General features: G+C 49.4%; 2 protein-coding genes across 2 annotated transcripts; both read left to right on the forward strand.

Moving 5' to 3' along the window:
* Positions 1–5,113: 5,113 nt before the first annotated feature.
* LTR84_004431 (uncharacterized protein) lies at positions 5,114–7,274 on the forward strand (the record flags this gene model as incomplete). The annotated part of the gene is made up of 3 exons (XM_064848008.1): positions 5,114–5,204; positions 5,255–5,461; positions 5,521–7,274. The coding sequence occupies 3 exons, from the start codon at positions 5,114–5,116 to the stop codon at positions 7,272–7,274; spliced, it is 2,052 nt and encodes a 683-aa protein (XP_064704547.1).
* Positions 7,275–10,145: 2,871 nt separating this feature from the next.
* LTR84_004432 (uncharacterized protein) lies at positions 10,146–10,521 on the forward strand (the record flags this gene model as incomplete). Its single annotated transcript, XM_064848009.1, has 2 exons — positions 10,146–10,440; positions 10,499–10,521. The coding sequence occupies 2 exons, from the start codon at positions 10,146–10,148 to the stop codon at positions 10,519–10,521; spliced, it is 318 nt and encodes a 105-aa protein (XP_064704548.1).
* Between the last annotated feature and the right edge of the window lie 5,201 nt (positions 10,522–15,722).

Raw genomic sequence — 15,722 nt, forward strand, 5'->3', positions numbered from 1 at the left:
TGTTGAAGATGTTTCCATAAAGATGAAAGGTACAATACTTTACAAATGGAATCATGGTGGAGTTGAAGATTTTGAGATGGGGAAGAGATATGTATATTCAAGTGGAAAAAGGGTTGGGCGGTTAGAAACAATTAGAGGTCGGTGATGACTGGAGGACCTGGCCAGGGTGGATGCAGTGGGATATGCATGAGATATCGATGAGCTCGTGCAGGAGGATGCGTGAGAAAGATGTGAAACGCGAAGAAGCAACCAGTCATTGTGGGAGGTGAGGGGAGTGGAGGGGAACAATGGTATAGATTGGAGTAGACTGGGCGGTAAGATGGGAAAGGCTCAAAGGGACCAATGGATGGCCATCTATGAAAAGTACGCGCTGGAGAGAGTGAAGCTAACTGAAGCTATTGCAAAGGCGGCCAGGAGGTCGCCCAGAGGTCAACCTTCTCTGGATAAGCCAATCGAAGATGAAAGCAGGGTGATGGGAAAAGCATTGTGCGGCCAAGGCAACTAGACTGATGCATCATGAACAGAATGCCCAATCAACATACTGGAAAGTCCCAATTGTGGATCCGATATGCTCCCTCTTCCAAAAATACCCTTCCCTAGGTATTTCCATGAATAGCATCCAGCGCTTCTGAATGGCTGTCCCTGGATCTCGTTCCTCATCTCTCCCTGGCTGGCTCGAGCCGTTTCCCTGCCGCTGCCTTCCTCCCATTTCGTTTCCTGATGAGAAAGATGGGCCGTACCGTTAAACCTTCCACTGCTCATTACACCCACTTCGCTTACCGAGTTTCCGTACTCGTACAATCCCATCCCTCAAGATCCCCAACCTCCTCGATTGACTTTTTCCCGCTTTCTCCTCTTTACTGAATTTTCTAATTGGCCCATTCCCCAAAATATCCTGCAACTAATTCTTGTGCTATTGAATTGACCCTGGCGATGCTTGTCTTTCCCTTGTCTATCAGGGCGAATTGTCGTTGAATGCTTCGTGACGGAGCACAACACCCCTCGCTACATCACGAGATACAATAGGATGCAAAGACTGAAGAGCACAGAATCACACTACATTCTGTACCTGCTTCACGGGCGTGATCCTATGGTTGCGAATGGGACACAATCAGAGGGGTACGTCGTATCCGTCCACCATCGACTGCCAGAATTGGAATATCGACATACCAGGTTTGTGAAACTTTCCTCTTTGCTGAAGAGTCTTTCATCTTGGGCCACACTTTGTGAAAGCTTCCCGAATGTCAAGTCTTGGGAGTTCGGGGTTGTACAAAATGAGATCGAGACGGGGTCGTTTTCGTCTTCTTCCGTGAGGGGTCCGAGTCCTGCCGGATCGTCCCCGGTCAAAGGTTGATCCCTTGAGAGTTCGAACGGTTGAAGCGGCCCTTCCCGTGAGATGAGCTCTTAGCCCTAGATGGCGCCCAGATTGGTCAAACTCGGCAAGCCTAATCGAAAGCTAGTGGAGGCGCTATTCTCAATCAGTTCTTGAGTTTTGGGCTTGCACCGACTCACTGCTCCTTCAACTGGAAGCACGATTGTCATCTCGAGCGACTCGAGACTCCATAGTCCGTCGCTTACTAGTAACGGCACCATTCTCAATACCTCGGATGTGATATTGATCATCTGTTGCAGACGGATCTGCAAGCATCGTTCGGTAAGCTGCATACTCCCCAGAGTCAAGGCTTTAGGAAACATGCAATCGTCTCGAAGATCGTATGGATTCAGCTCCAAAGATGCGAAATCCTAAGGATGTAGACTGTACAATTGCTGTGATAGTCGGGAATAAAAGTGTTGGGCTTGACGGTCGTGATTGTGGGACAGATTCATGGAATGTGCCATGTGTTGAGATCGTGGTGTGTGACAGCGGTGAGCCGACCGCGACTCGTGAGTTCGTACCCAGCAGCACGAGGTGTCAAGTTGATTGTCATACGAGGGGTTCATGTTGCCAGATCTGTTGACACATAAGCTCGAGCTATCTTTTATTCTCTGAGCTGCAATCCATGATAAACTCTGGTGGTGCAATCCAAGTCTAGGCTTGACTCGGCGATTTGGAGTGCAGCCGATCTGCATGCGGGTCCATTAGGCATAATTTGGTGTGGGCGACCAGGTTGGACGGAGTAACTCACCGATGAGGGGAGCTTGACCTTCCATTCTAGCTTTCACTGATAGCCTGCATTAGGCCGTTGCTTGTCTGTCGTCGTGCACGAAAATGAAGCGAAGGCTTTTCCCCTTGTAGCGTGGGACGAGATGTCACACCACAAAAGCATGGGATACATCACTCGCTGGTTCTTCTGAGGCTAGCATCAAAGGGCATATACAAGGATACGCCGAAGACGAAACAGAGGAGGTTGGGGGTGTTACTTCGAGGGACCACTTGCACCGAGTAGTCGAACGTGGGACGACATGGTATTTTTCTCGTGCGGAACACATGGTCATGTACTTTCGGAAAGCATGGCATTCGATGAAGGATGACCCCCGATCGGATCTCAGCGTAACTCGTACCGATGAGATGTCAGAGCTTGCTGGAGCAAATATGGTGAATTGGTGAATGCGAGGTTTATGATTGAGAATGATATATGCGGCCACCGAGGACTTATCACTTGCTAGCACTTGTTCGTGGTTATCCATCGCCTTGGATACTATTCATGCGATCTAAATTGAATCTTTCTAATTTAAGGACTCTGTTCGTGTCGTAGACCTCTTTGTAGAGGCAATGCTTCAAACTTTAGAGTGGCCGCATTGGTCACAATCCGTCGAACCTGCAACGATCGCTACAGCGTAGGGTTAACATGCAAATCTGACAGGTCCCAGATCGCGTCAGAGACATCAAATTGTTCAATGCTCTCGGGTGATTGGTGAACCTGAAGAAGATCTTCTCATGAACGAGGCTCTCATGAGTCTGCAATGCATCCTAAAAAAAGATCAGAATGTTGCTTGCATGATTAGCGGTAAAATAGCGAATGGCAGTGGTGCAGATTAAAGTGTGGTTTTTGTGGAGGGGAAAGAGTGAGGGGGAGTTTTCTTATCGTCGATAACAATCAAAGCTGAGGTAAGAGGTAACCTTTCCCCCTGTGCTTTGCCGTTGCTCCAGGCTCGGTTATGATAGGCAGGGCCCAGACTAGAATCTCCACCTGACTAAAGAATGGACCTAATGCACGAAGCTGGACTTGGCATCACTTTTAGCTATCACTGGCTCCCGCCCTTCCGCAAGCTCCCTTTAGCCTGATTGAACTTCACGAAGAACAAGGAAGTAGCTCACCACCTCATTCTCAAAGGCCAGGGTAGCTTCTGCACTAACTCTGCAACCTTCACATCATTCGACACCTGTTGTCCAATCACTCGTGTTTTTCCCACCTTCCACCACACCCTTTCGGCTTTTTTCTTGCTCTCTTGTTCACCGTGAGTGCTTCCAATAGCTCTGGCCAGCCATCGCCTTTGGAAGGCCTTCGCTTTTGTTCTGGGCTCTCGTGGACAGCGTGAACCAAAAAGAAGTGTACACTACCAACAGCGTTATCATCCAGATACAGTGCTCACCGTACATGAGCAACGAGGTTTGGTAAACATCAATGACGAGGTATTCAATGGGAAACTGTACGAAGTCAACAAATTCTTGAATGGGCGAGATGGGATGCCACTGCATTTCAGCCAGACCCTTGGAAGTGGAAGGAGCCATAACAAGGGCCCTTCATTTCGCGAGTCATACTCCGCACATTGGGCTGGTTTACCAGTCACTAACTATCCGTGCGGAGTACCTACTGTAGTCTTCCTTATTCGCCTTGAACTGGCAACTTTCGGCAACTGGGTCAGAATGGTACGGAGTAAAGCTTCCTCAACTGAAATCGTCCCGATGGAGGGGACACCGGAGCGAGACAATCATGTGGCCGCCCGCTGTGTCTGTGCGTACTCTTGTTCATGGCTCTGGTACCTCCCAAATACCCATGATACACCACGTTCCCTTCCGGAAGCTGGCATGGACCGTGGGCCACGGCACCAGATACTCGTCGGGTACACGTGCGTGCAGCGTACTCACGGTCAAACTCGGAAGTAGACAACAAGTTCCACAGCATTTCTGTACCAGACCTGCCTCATGACTCGTCGTCCGAGGATATTTCAGCACCGAGCCCACTCAAACGATCGTCAACCGGTGGGATGCAGCCTCTGATTGGCTTCTCAGCCGACGAATCACCTCAATTGTGGTCTTTTGCACGTTTGGATTCGTACAAATGACTCTAACCGAGAGAGTCACAAGATGAGAACTGGCCATGGGACGAGACTTGGTGGATATCTCGAAGTGGACAAGGCTTGACAGGGGCTTCTAGGATGGGTCATGACAGGGGTAGCTGCAGGGTTGGAGATGTCGGCGCTAACAGCCTGCATCTTTACATTCGTTAAGAGCTGGCATATGCTAATCTTAGCCTCCAACCGCCAACCCACATCTTCAATGACCCCTCCATCCAATCATGGCAAAAATCTCCCACACTTGATGCTGATTCCTTCTTCGATGAATGCAGACTATTGAGCAACCGAATCGACCGAGATGGCTCCTACTGCAAATGCATCGACCCATTCGACCAACCTTCTCATTGCTCAATCATGCAGTCGACGACTCCTCTTCCAGCCTTTCCACCAATACAACGTCAGCGCCTCCAAACTCAACCGCGATATTCATAGATACAATGTGCCGCCCTCATCTCTCATTCGTCTACCATGCAGAACATTGTTTCCTTGCGCATCTGCTCTCTACTGAACTATCTTGGAGCCTCATGCTCCTCGCATGTTCTCTCGATTGTTTGCCAAATATAGATCTCTCCACTTGACAAGAATCAACTCGACTGTTATCAAACTCTCATAAACAACATTCCCGGCCAATGTCGCGGTGAATTCTTTCTAGGCAGACCGTTGCCCTTGCTGTTGTCCCCTCACCCCGTCGACTATCCCCATAGACTGGAATACTGCTGGTCAGTATCCGCGATCATTCATTCGTAATATCCAACAACAGCCTGGTTCATCGCCGTCCTCATCGTGTGTACATTCATCGACCTCATCCCCGGACATATACTCTGTGCGTTACGCATATCAATATACTAGCGGAGCCTTGTGGTTGCGACTTCCAATGGCTTCTTCAACGGACAAGAAGCCTGCACCTGCAGCGAAAGATTCCCCAGCTACCAAGGCCGCGAAGATGCATCGAAGGTCTCGATCAGGTAAGCTTCCTCCACTAACATCTCTTGCATCGTCGCTAACTCTCCGCCAGGTTGCTTTACATGTCGACTAAGACGCAAGAAGTGTGATGAAGGAAAGCCAAGTTGCAAGGCATGCCGTCACCTTGGACTGGACTGCGAGTACAAGAGACCACATTGGTGGAGCAACAATGAGACAAGACGGAAGCATAAAGACTACATCAAGACCATCATCAAGAGAACCAAGACTAATGAGAAGACCTTGGGCTCTCACAGTCAATGTATGTGTAACCATCCCGTGGTAGGGTGGGCTACTCCGACATCAGCTAACATCCCTTAGATTCTGCCAGTCACATTACACAGCCTAGAGACGATGACTCGCAAGAGGAATACGATAATGTCTTCGACCAACCGTTCGTCGACACTCCTGGCATCTACGATCCCTATGGCTCGACCATATATATGCCTCAGACCGAGTCCTACAGCCATGGCTACCCATGGGAAGTTGATGTGAAAACAGAACGCCACACCTACATCAACGATGAACTTACTCGTAGAGACTCCACAATATCAACCTTCAGTACCTTTGTGCCTCCTCCCCCACATTCAATGCTTCCATCATGCGGCGGAGAGGACTGGGTTCAACCAGACTACTATGACAATCGACAGGACTCTTTCAGTGGCGAGGAAGGTATCGACTTTAACTTCTTTGCTTTTCCCCACGTTACTCAGACCCAGCCACAATGCTCCATGGTTCAGCTAGAGGACTGTGATCGGCCTCTCTTCGATCATCTGCTAGACAACGTTCTTCCTCTCTTGTTCCCAGTGCTTGAAGCCAATCAACATGGGTCTGTGCGAGCCGATGTGATCTTGCCGGCTCTCGAGAACAACAAAGCTTATCTGCACTCATGTCTCCTGGCTGCTGCAACACATTTGAAAAGCCTCCAAGGCTTTGGCCCTACAACTATCGACGACGACACCATGCGACATAAGTTGGCATTTGTGACGATTGTTGTAGAGGCTCTTAACGGTGATACTCATCACGATGAAATGTTGGATGCACTACTCGGAATGATCTCACTGCAAGGTTGTGTAGGGTCAGCAAGTGACCTGGAAAAAGAACTCATTCCCTGGCATCAACACTTTCAGGCTGCCGCCGACATTGTCCAAAAACTCAGCCTTCCTGCCGCTTTGGAAAGTCTCAGCCAGACTGGAGGACATCCTCCATTCAACATGACACTCACTGCCTGGATCGACATCCTCGGCTCGACCATGCTCGGCAAAGCTCCCAGATTCTCACACACCTACAGGAATATGTTTTTCTCCATGTCCAACGCCGGCCTAGAAAAATTGATGGGTTGCAACGATCTCGTAATGTACCTACTTTCCGAGGTTGCCTGCTTAGACTCTCTCAAAAAGGAGGCAAAGCTTGACGACATCGGTATGTGCAGTCACATCACCTCACTGGCGCAGACACTTGATCAGATCGAACCCAACGAGCCCCTTCAGATCCCATATTCCAAGTCAGGAGCACTACGCCCGAAGCAACTTTCAAAGAATATCAGTGCCATCTTCCGCAAGGCAGCTCGCGTCTACCTCTGCTCACTTGTTCCAGAATATAACCGCTACCAAACAGCGACCGTCAACCTGATTTCCCAGATGGCCGATCTGCTGCAGTACATCCCAGCTGGCCCCAACGGCTACGACCGATGCCTGGTTTGGCCCATGCTCATCTGTGGAGCAAACTCGATCCCCGCATCTCCGTTCCGACGAGCACTCTCCGAGCGCTGCGAATCACTCGGAGACGCCGCCAACCACGGCAACTTCGGAAAAATGGTCCGTCTTCTCCACGAAGTCTGGAGACTTAACGACGACATTGTTGTTTCCGCTGGAGTGTGCGAAGCCACCCCTGTCACAGCCGGAAGCCCCGGAGGCTCGATCTCAACACCGATAGCCTCTGCCACTAACGCCACCACCGCAGCAGCCAACGCCGCAACCGCCGCCGTCACAGCATCCTCGACCGTACCGAGGAACCAGAACGTCCACTGGCGGGACGTGATGCAGAGATATGGATGGGACTTTCTCCTCATATAACACGCTTGACTCGTATCATGGATCGTTCTCTCTTGACGTTGCACCAGGACAGTCTAGATGACTTTCATTGGCTGCCGAGAATGTCCGATCCTTGATGTCCGACGAGGCGTCTCATATCAGGACAATCAACACTCACTTTTTACCCACACGATTATTGTCCTTTATCAAGGACGACTAGTGTCTTCATTCTTACAACATTCATTTATTACCACATCCAATCTCAAAACAGCATTAATCTTCTTTTTCTGGTCAAAAAAGGATTAATACAACTGCATCCTGGTCTGGAGCAGCGACGGCGCTGACTCAACATATACTTACAACGGCAACCAACAAAAGTTCTGCTTACATCTGGACTGCGGTCCGAAACATGGTCTGGCTCACCCTATTTCAATCATTTGGCAAGGCGCAGGGCGCAAACATGCATACTATTTTTTCCGGCAGGCAACGCTCCGAGAGTTTTCCGACATTATCACCACCCCAGAGTGATCGGTGGCGGGCATACCCACAGTAGATACGGTTATTTTTTTCTCGAACACTCACACAACTCACACACACAAAGGGGGAGTTTGCATTTTTGGTCTTTTTCGGCCCGAATTGAGGGCGCTCCTTTTGCGCAAAGCAAAAAGAGAGAGAGAGAGAGTGAAGGATAAGGGCCTGGACCTTTGAATCTGGAACCCTGGTTTTATGATACCCTTGGGAGAGCGAGGAACGCCGATTTCTATTGATTTTTGGCGCGAGGAATCCCTCCGAGCTTGAACGAATCTCCTTTCTCTATCCCGCAGTGGACATAACTTTTTTTTTATTGGTTTTTACTTTTTGCGTGTGTTGAACGCACAGAGCACGGTGAGGGTGAGTCCGGCAATGTCTATATGGTTGGACACATGCTGCTGTTGGTGGAGGGAATGGTCCACCTGAACGAGATTCACGAGACGAACGGCTGATGCGATGAGGGGAAAGCGTGCTGCGTAATATATACATCCATATACCTTTTGACATTTTTGGCTGGCTGGGAGAAACTGGTGTGCAGGAATACTATCTGGGGCAGGTGCCCTTGGGGTAAGTGCACTGCTCAGGGTCAACGCAGCGGTTTGAGGACACGCTGGTGACGACGAAAGGTAAACCCTCCATTTTTGGAGAGAGGAAATGATGAGCTGGAGCCCCGACGCTGGACTGGAGGGATCATAAATGATAGTGGTTATCTGACCGTAGTCAGTGGCAGTACAGGGCTAGGACCTCTGCACGCGAATGTCAAAAAAAGTTCAAACGCTCTGCCGTCCGTATCCATCACACTTTATGATTATCGACACGGATTTTTGACTAGGTCTTCTTTGATGACGAAAAGGCGTTTTCGGGTGCCAGCACCAACACGAGAACATAAGCATGAAACGAAGAAGGTAGGTGATGTATGACATCGACAACCCAGGTCTATAGATGCCCGGCGGTTTCAAGTGATCGTCCGCGAATTTATACTCCACGTGAGCAATATCGAAAGACCAGAATAATCCAACCACATTCTGTTCTGCCATGGCTAGGTCTATCTTCGGATAGGGTCTGGAGTACCATAGTTCTCAGCCAAACTGGACTGACAGCGAATCGAGGAAGCCATCCCGGAATGGATATTAATTTATTCATATTCGCTGCGATTCGGGCTTCGATTTCAACATTCCCGTTTCACCAAGTCAGCCAGGTCAGTCAGTGGCAGACTTGGGCGATGTCAAGCTACGCTCCACCAGACAGCAAACGCCATAACCGATCCCGAGCCGCCGTTGAGACAGACAATGGATTTCCAGCCGACACTCCTCCGAAGTTTGTAGGGGTTCTCGAGCCACTGCTGGGGTCGAAGACGACTCAGCCTCGTACGTGGAATGGGTCCAACGAGCGAAATGAAGATGTGCCATAAGGCCACAAGGCAACGACTGCAGCTGAGCTTCAAGGTGATTGGCATAGGCGACGGACAAGGCAACCCACTAATGCCACTTTGGCAAAATGTGAACTCCCCTCAAAGGTTGCGAACTGTGCTGACGAATGGGATCGGAGTATTGTCATAATTGCATGCTGTTGGTCTGTTCTAAAGTGGAGCGCGAACTGTGTGGGTTTCTCGATGCCGAACAGCCAAAGCGAATGGGATCGTAGTATTGATATAATTGCAAACTGTTCGTCCGTTCTAAAGTGGATGCGCGGTGACCACGAAATATCTCGATGCACCTAGTGTCGGGACAATGGTCAAATGGTCAGTCCAGGAGTGGAGCATTCTCGTCCACAAATGGTTTTCGAGAGTGTTTCAAAACAGCTTTGGCAACACAATCGATTATCATGAAATTTCACACCTAACAATTCCAGCGTTGGTCATTAGTATCGGTTATGACCTTCAAGCTTACCTGAATGTATGAGAGAGACACTTGTAATTGTGGTGAATACTTAAAGGAAGTCATATCTTCCCGCAAAGATGAATATCGTCTTCACCAACCGCCCACCCGTTTCTACTCGCACCAGTCCGGGCGCGAAGCTTGAGACTGATAACACTGTCCAAGCAAACGTTCCACCACTCGAAACCCAAGCAACAGTATTCGACGTTGTCTCTTCACAATAAACCGGGCCTTTGACACTTTATCTCTTACCCTTGTGCTTCAAGGTAAAGCTCGTGTTTGTGGCATCGCGTTTGACTTTGACTTCTGTGAACTTTCCTCTTCGCTGCCACTTGTGTAACTTTGGTCATCTTATGCCATCGTATGCTATCATTCCTGTTCATAGGTAAGTGGTCCGTATGACTCTCTTCGGATGAAGCAAGTCAGTCAAAAGCTGGTTGTTCGCTGAGCTTATGACACTCGACTTCAGAAACACAAACGCTGATCAGTGGTTCAGGGTTTCACCATGTCATCGTCAAACACCAGCCGCCGGTCGGGGACACATGAACTTCATCGATACCTCTACGATGACAGTAACCTTGTTGATCGCTTGCATCAAGGCTCCAGGACGCACGCCTTAAGGCTCGGAGCAACAACCCCGAGACAAGTCGCTCCTGACGGCAAGGCTAATCATTCTCAATCAAGCCCTGCAGCATCGCGGCAAAAGCGCAGGGACACTGCCGCAGTGCGCCAACTCGAAAGAGACATGGATGCCCGGACAGATGCTCAGATGCTCCGCACTGCTCGACAGGACCAAGCAAGTGAGTCATGCACTTATATATATCGTCGTTGTCATGTTCAATGTTGATGATGTTTCAGATCGCGACCTGTGGCCCAAGTGATTGGATAGGACTCATACCTAAGGGCTCATAGGAATGGACATGTTGTCATTCTTATATGACACCACATTGATATTATGATGATGCTATGATGATGCAGCATGGCGTTAAGATGGTTGACAAAGAAAGTCGAAACCAAAAAGCAGTGGTAGAGAATGTTGATGTGCAATGTGAAAGCAGAAGTTGACGGAAGGACACCCTCTTTTGACACTTTCATTTGTCCATCGGAAGGAAGGTCAGGGGGTTCAGCCTTGTTCTGGAAAAAGTGGAAAATTGCTCAGTTTCAATGTCTTGTCTTTGCTAGGGTCTCATCTTTCAAACACCGTTGGATAGATAGATCTCTCTTTGATGGAACTTCAATCTTTAGCATTCTCATTTGTGTTAGGTATTGATCATCATTTATTTTCCCTTAGGGCAGGAGGGTGTGAGGAAAACCACTTGAAAGCGTGACTAGGTAGTCTTACCTCAGTGTCTATCAGATAAGTGCCATGTTTATATACCTTAGGTGGGTACTGATGAGTTCACGCCAACTTCATTACCTACAAGTGGTTGTGTTGGAAGGCATATGATGTAGTTGAAAGTTGGGAGGAGTTTGAATGTATGTTGACTTTTTTTGGTGTTCTCCGCTTCGGGGCTGAAAAGTGGCGACTTCGACTAAATTCTTAGGGCCCGAAAGGCCCGGGAAGCTGCGGGCCTGAGGCCCGAGGGGCCCTAACGGCCGGGGCTGGTCGCGTATCGAAGATCGGGTCTCCAGGTGAGCGTTTAAGCTTCACGGAGATTGGTGTTAGCGGCCGGAAGATCTTCCTCGGCCTAACATTGATCTGCATTCAGGTGGCTGCCTTTTTGACTTCCTCCCACAATCACGCCTGGAACAAGTTCGACCAGAGGAAAGGAAATGGACGAGACCATGGAGAACACAATGCTGTCGAAGAGCGAATGAGTTGCTCGAACCTACCGAGATATGCTCAACTCATCCTAAAATGCTCAGGTAGTCGGTGCTGTAGAGCCGCATAAGACAATCGACGTTCATGCCCACTTCTGCTTCGACAGGCGAGAAGTTCTCATTCACAAGTTCGAGTAGCATGTGACTGCCACCCGATGAATTTAAGTACTTCTTGTCTTAGCTTGGATCGAGGCTTCAGACAATGAAGAGTAGCTCCAGGAAAGAGTGTATACCATGACGCCACATCCGAGCTGGCATCGCGTACTTGGTCGGCAGACGCCGTAGCGGTGATGCAGTGGGATGCTGGGGTGCAAGGAAGAAGTCATGGTGCTGATGCAGTAACGTCCTATGCAAAGCAATGACGGCCTGCGACTGCTCATTGGACAGGTTATTCGTCGTCTGAGATTAAGAGGTACAATATCTCAACGAAATTCTTCTCCACCATGACCAATCTAGCATACAACCCTTCAACTTCATTCACAAGTCATATAATAGAAGCCTCAATTCTTCGATTTGGTAACTTCAAAGCTGGGCTTTGGGTCGCAAACGGGACAGCCAGGCAGGACACCAGGCAGCCAAAGCCAAAAACTGGCAGTAAGCTGTTTCAAGTATTCTCACATGGGATCCCAGCTCTGCTACAGCTTCGTACGTTTCCCAGCAACCAGCTAGATTCTTCATGACCCCTTGCAACGCGTAGTTTTCAACATCCATTCAAGACGCAGTCGATGGCAGTGTTTCAAATAGTCGGATTGAGCTATGCAACCTGAAGCTCGATCGGCAGACAAAGGGTATCTGCGGAGGGGCCTTGCAGCTTTTGAATCCACCGGACTGTCCATAATTCGCTACTTCGATATTGATGATTGATTCTAGTGGCAGTGCCAGCAGCGACTGAGTGGAATTCCCCACTCGTGCCTCGTGTTGACTGGATTTTCCACCTTCCTGAGTGGACTGTTTGGTTTCGAAACAAGTACAAGTAAGTTAACGTGTTTGTTGGGAGAAAACCAAAGGCTAGAAAGATTGCAGGAGCGATGTCATGGGCACGGACAGCGTTAGGATAGACAGGCGATCCGAGCCCACCCACCATGGGATAAGAATCTGTATACCGTGTGGAGACTCAGGATTCTGTCCTGTTGTCCTGCTCGACAGTGAAGACTGGTTTCAAGCACGCAATTATCTGTTTTTGGAGCCATGGTGTGAGTTATAAGTCGAGTTAGCTGTCGCCGCAAAGTCTTGACCAGTAAGGGGTGAAGGCCCCATGCGCTCAAGTTATGTGTCAAAGCTGCTCCGGCCACGCATGTCACTGGGAATTGATCTGCCCATCCCGACTTAAAAATAGCGACGTCAAGCATGTCTGAGACGCAAGACGGTTCCGCACCTGGAAGGTTTCTGACTGGGTGGATCAAAGAATGTGTTCCAGATGGTCTTGATCACTGCATTTCGTCTATCTTGCACAGTTAGGTTCCCCGTCTGTCGTCCACAATCATGATACTTGGCCACCTATAATGCTGGCCCTACCATGACGGCGAGTCCCGGCGACATGGCTGATCATAGGTCCGTGCAACAACGCCCAATGAACCCCTTGTAGAGAGTCCAGCTGTTCCAGGATTACATGGCCACAGCTATGGCATCGAGAGCTTCTATTCTGGGCTGGGCTCAGCTCTAGCCCACTCAAGTATAGCGCTGAGCAGAGGCCATCGGAGACGATGCAGCTTCATGCACTCCTGGCTGTCCTCACAGGCTGCCGTATGAAACAACACCTGGACGATTATCCTCTTTAACGGGATATGCCCCATTGCATTGCATCCTTTGTAATGTGTTGTTTGCCAAATGTAACCCAAACCAAATGATACGAGTAATTCAGGCCATTCAGTGCGCCTCGATCTTTCCAATCCCTGTCGCCCAGAGTGCAGCTCCGATACTTGATGGTCGACTGACGAGTGGGGTCTTTATAGCTGCAAAGAAGATTGGGGATGCCCTCGTTTCAAGATAGAAATATGTGCCTTTGTAGACTTGATAAGTACTTAAAAGCAGATAGTTCGCCTAATTCTGCTGGGCTGATGCATCTTATACTTACTATACTTTGCAACTGCACTCAGTCGTTCATGCCGTGCCACACATAAATTGCAGACTTCGCCGCACCCACCTCCCATCCAAGCCACTCAACGCAAGTGATTATCAACGAGGCATCGAGCAGTTATTGAGACTTCATCTGAAGGATTGTATGTGAGGCAGTCAACTGAGTAGCAGTTCTTCCAGACTGACATTTGTACCAACAAAGGTCGATGACTAGTGGCCGTGTTTGATATATGGCAAAAAAGTCCAGTACTTTGGCGGGTGTTGCCCGGCACATCCATGACACGAGTCTCGACCGATTCTTCTCCACTGACCGCCGAAGTCTTCGAGGCCAGACCGAAACAACTCCAAGCAAAGGTGTTGATGTGGTGAACAAGCCGAGTGCACCTGAGGCAGAGAGGGTGAAGCAACAAGAAGCTAGGAGAGCTCAAGTCGCTCAGAACAGGTTGGAGAGGTTCATGGATGTCATGACTAATCCAGAGCTCCTGCGGGTGGCGAGACGAGATCAAAAAGGTACTGATCGAACATAGAATTTTGTGGCTCTCATGTATAGGTGACTGACGTCAATCAGAGATGGCTGCGGGCCGAGATACGACCAACTGATCTCGAGAAAAACCATGTGAGTTGATGCTCGGGACGTTGGCAGAGATGCTCAACGAAAGTGTGGGGTTTCAGATCTGGCTTTACTGGCATAGAAGGCAGCATGAACACCAAATGTTGTGACAAGGCTGAGAAAACAGGCAGTTCATAGTACCATGTAATGATCGGCACTTAGCCGCGGATGAATGGATGTCATGTGGAAACCCCTCTCAGAAAAAGCAATTCATTGATGGACAGTGACATCACCCCTCAACAATCCTCGTGAGTCATCGTTGCTTCGAGAGGGCGTGCTGAAAGGTATGAAGGACCGAGAAGGGGCAACTTTGATAGTGAGGCGGCTACCCGTGTTTGGCGCTGACGAAGCCCCAAACCGATATTTTCCCTTGCAACCAGTATCAGACCAAAACCCAAAATTTGGGCCGTGTGTGGAGAAGTTGGTACAGGCTGGGAGATAACAGTCGGAGAGAATTGCCATTTGAGACGACTGCGATGGATAATATCTTCAAACCAGGTGCCCCCCAAATGTATTTCCCCAAGGGTACCGAGAGGAGTCTTTGCTGGAAGTAGCGCCCCCAGGGCTATGGGGCTTGGGTTGTTTGCTCATATCTTGTCGAGACCAAGGTCATTCGAATCTGCGGCTCGACAGATTTAGATGATGACTATAGCGAACTTAGTCTGTTCGTCCTTGAACTGAAGCTCGGCCAGGGCTCTATGAGAAGACGTTTGGTCTGGAGCTGAAAGGACAATGACCCGCTAGCTCAAATGAGTGCTTCCGGAGCTAATCCGCTTACAGTAAGCTGCCCGTGTTATTTCTAGACTAGAGTGATCGGCTCCAGCGCATAATTGGACACTCCATGCTCCTGGTGACAACTATCTTGATCGGCTTGAAGATGTGGACGATCCGCCCATACAAAGGAGAGGCAGGTGACCATCCAAAAGAACAAATGCTTCACAATGAGCCCGAAGCTCGTCAGGGGCATATACGATGGGCGTTGGCAGTCACTGGTTGGGCAACGCATCGGAAGTATTAGGGTTCCAAGTGAGCCTAGTGAAACCCCCACGCCTCTCCTCTCTAGGGACCCTAGCAAAAGTTCTTAACCTATGGTCCAACCCCGGATCAACAATTACTGCGGGGTTGGCCATGGGGCGAGGTGACGTGCAAGGTAGGGAGAATTGCGTCTGTTTATCTAAGACTAACACATTGATGGCGAGGAGGGAATGGCAGAAGTATCGCCTAAGTTGCAACCATCGATAGCTAATTTACGTTCGCCCAGTATACTGGCCTAGCCATCAGGCTGCGACCAAACTAACTATTTGAATGCTACAGGATCTAAGGTCAACGATATGCCGCGCCGGGGATATGTACAAATGATTCCGGCGTTCAAGCAGATTGGTGCCCAATACTAATTATGGACTCTCGACGACTAAAATGTTCCGTCTATTGAAGCGAGATACCACGTGTGACCCGTCGCTCGGCCAATCTTGTTCAATCCGATGTATCGATCACCACGCGACAACGAGTTAGATCACCAAGAAACCCATTCCGAGTCTTGCGGCGAGTACCGATAATATCCTCCAACGAGCCCGG

Source organism: Exophiala bonariae (assembly GCF_035927105.1).
Source record: "Exophiala bonariae strain CCFEE 5792 chromosome Unknown scaffold_19, whole genome shotgun sequence".
NCBI classification, from domain to species: Eukaryota; Fungi; Ascomycota; class Eurotiomycetes; order Chaetothyriales; family Herpotrichiellaceae; genus Exophiala; species Exophiala bonariae.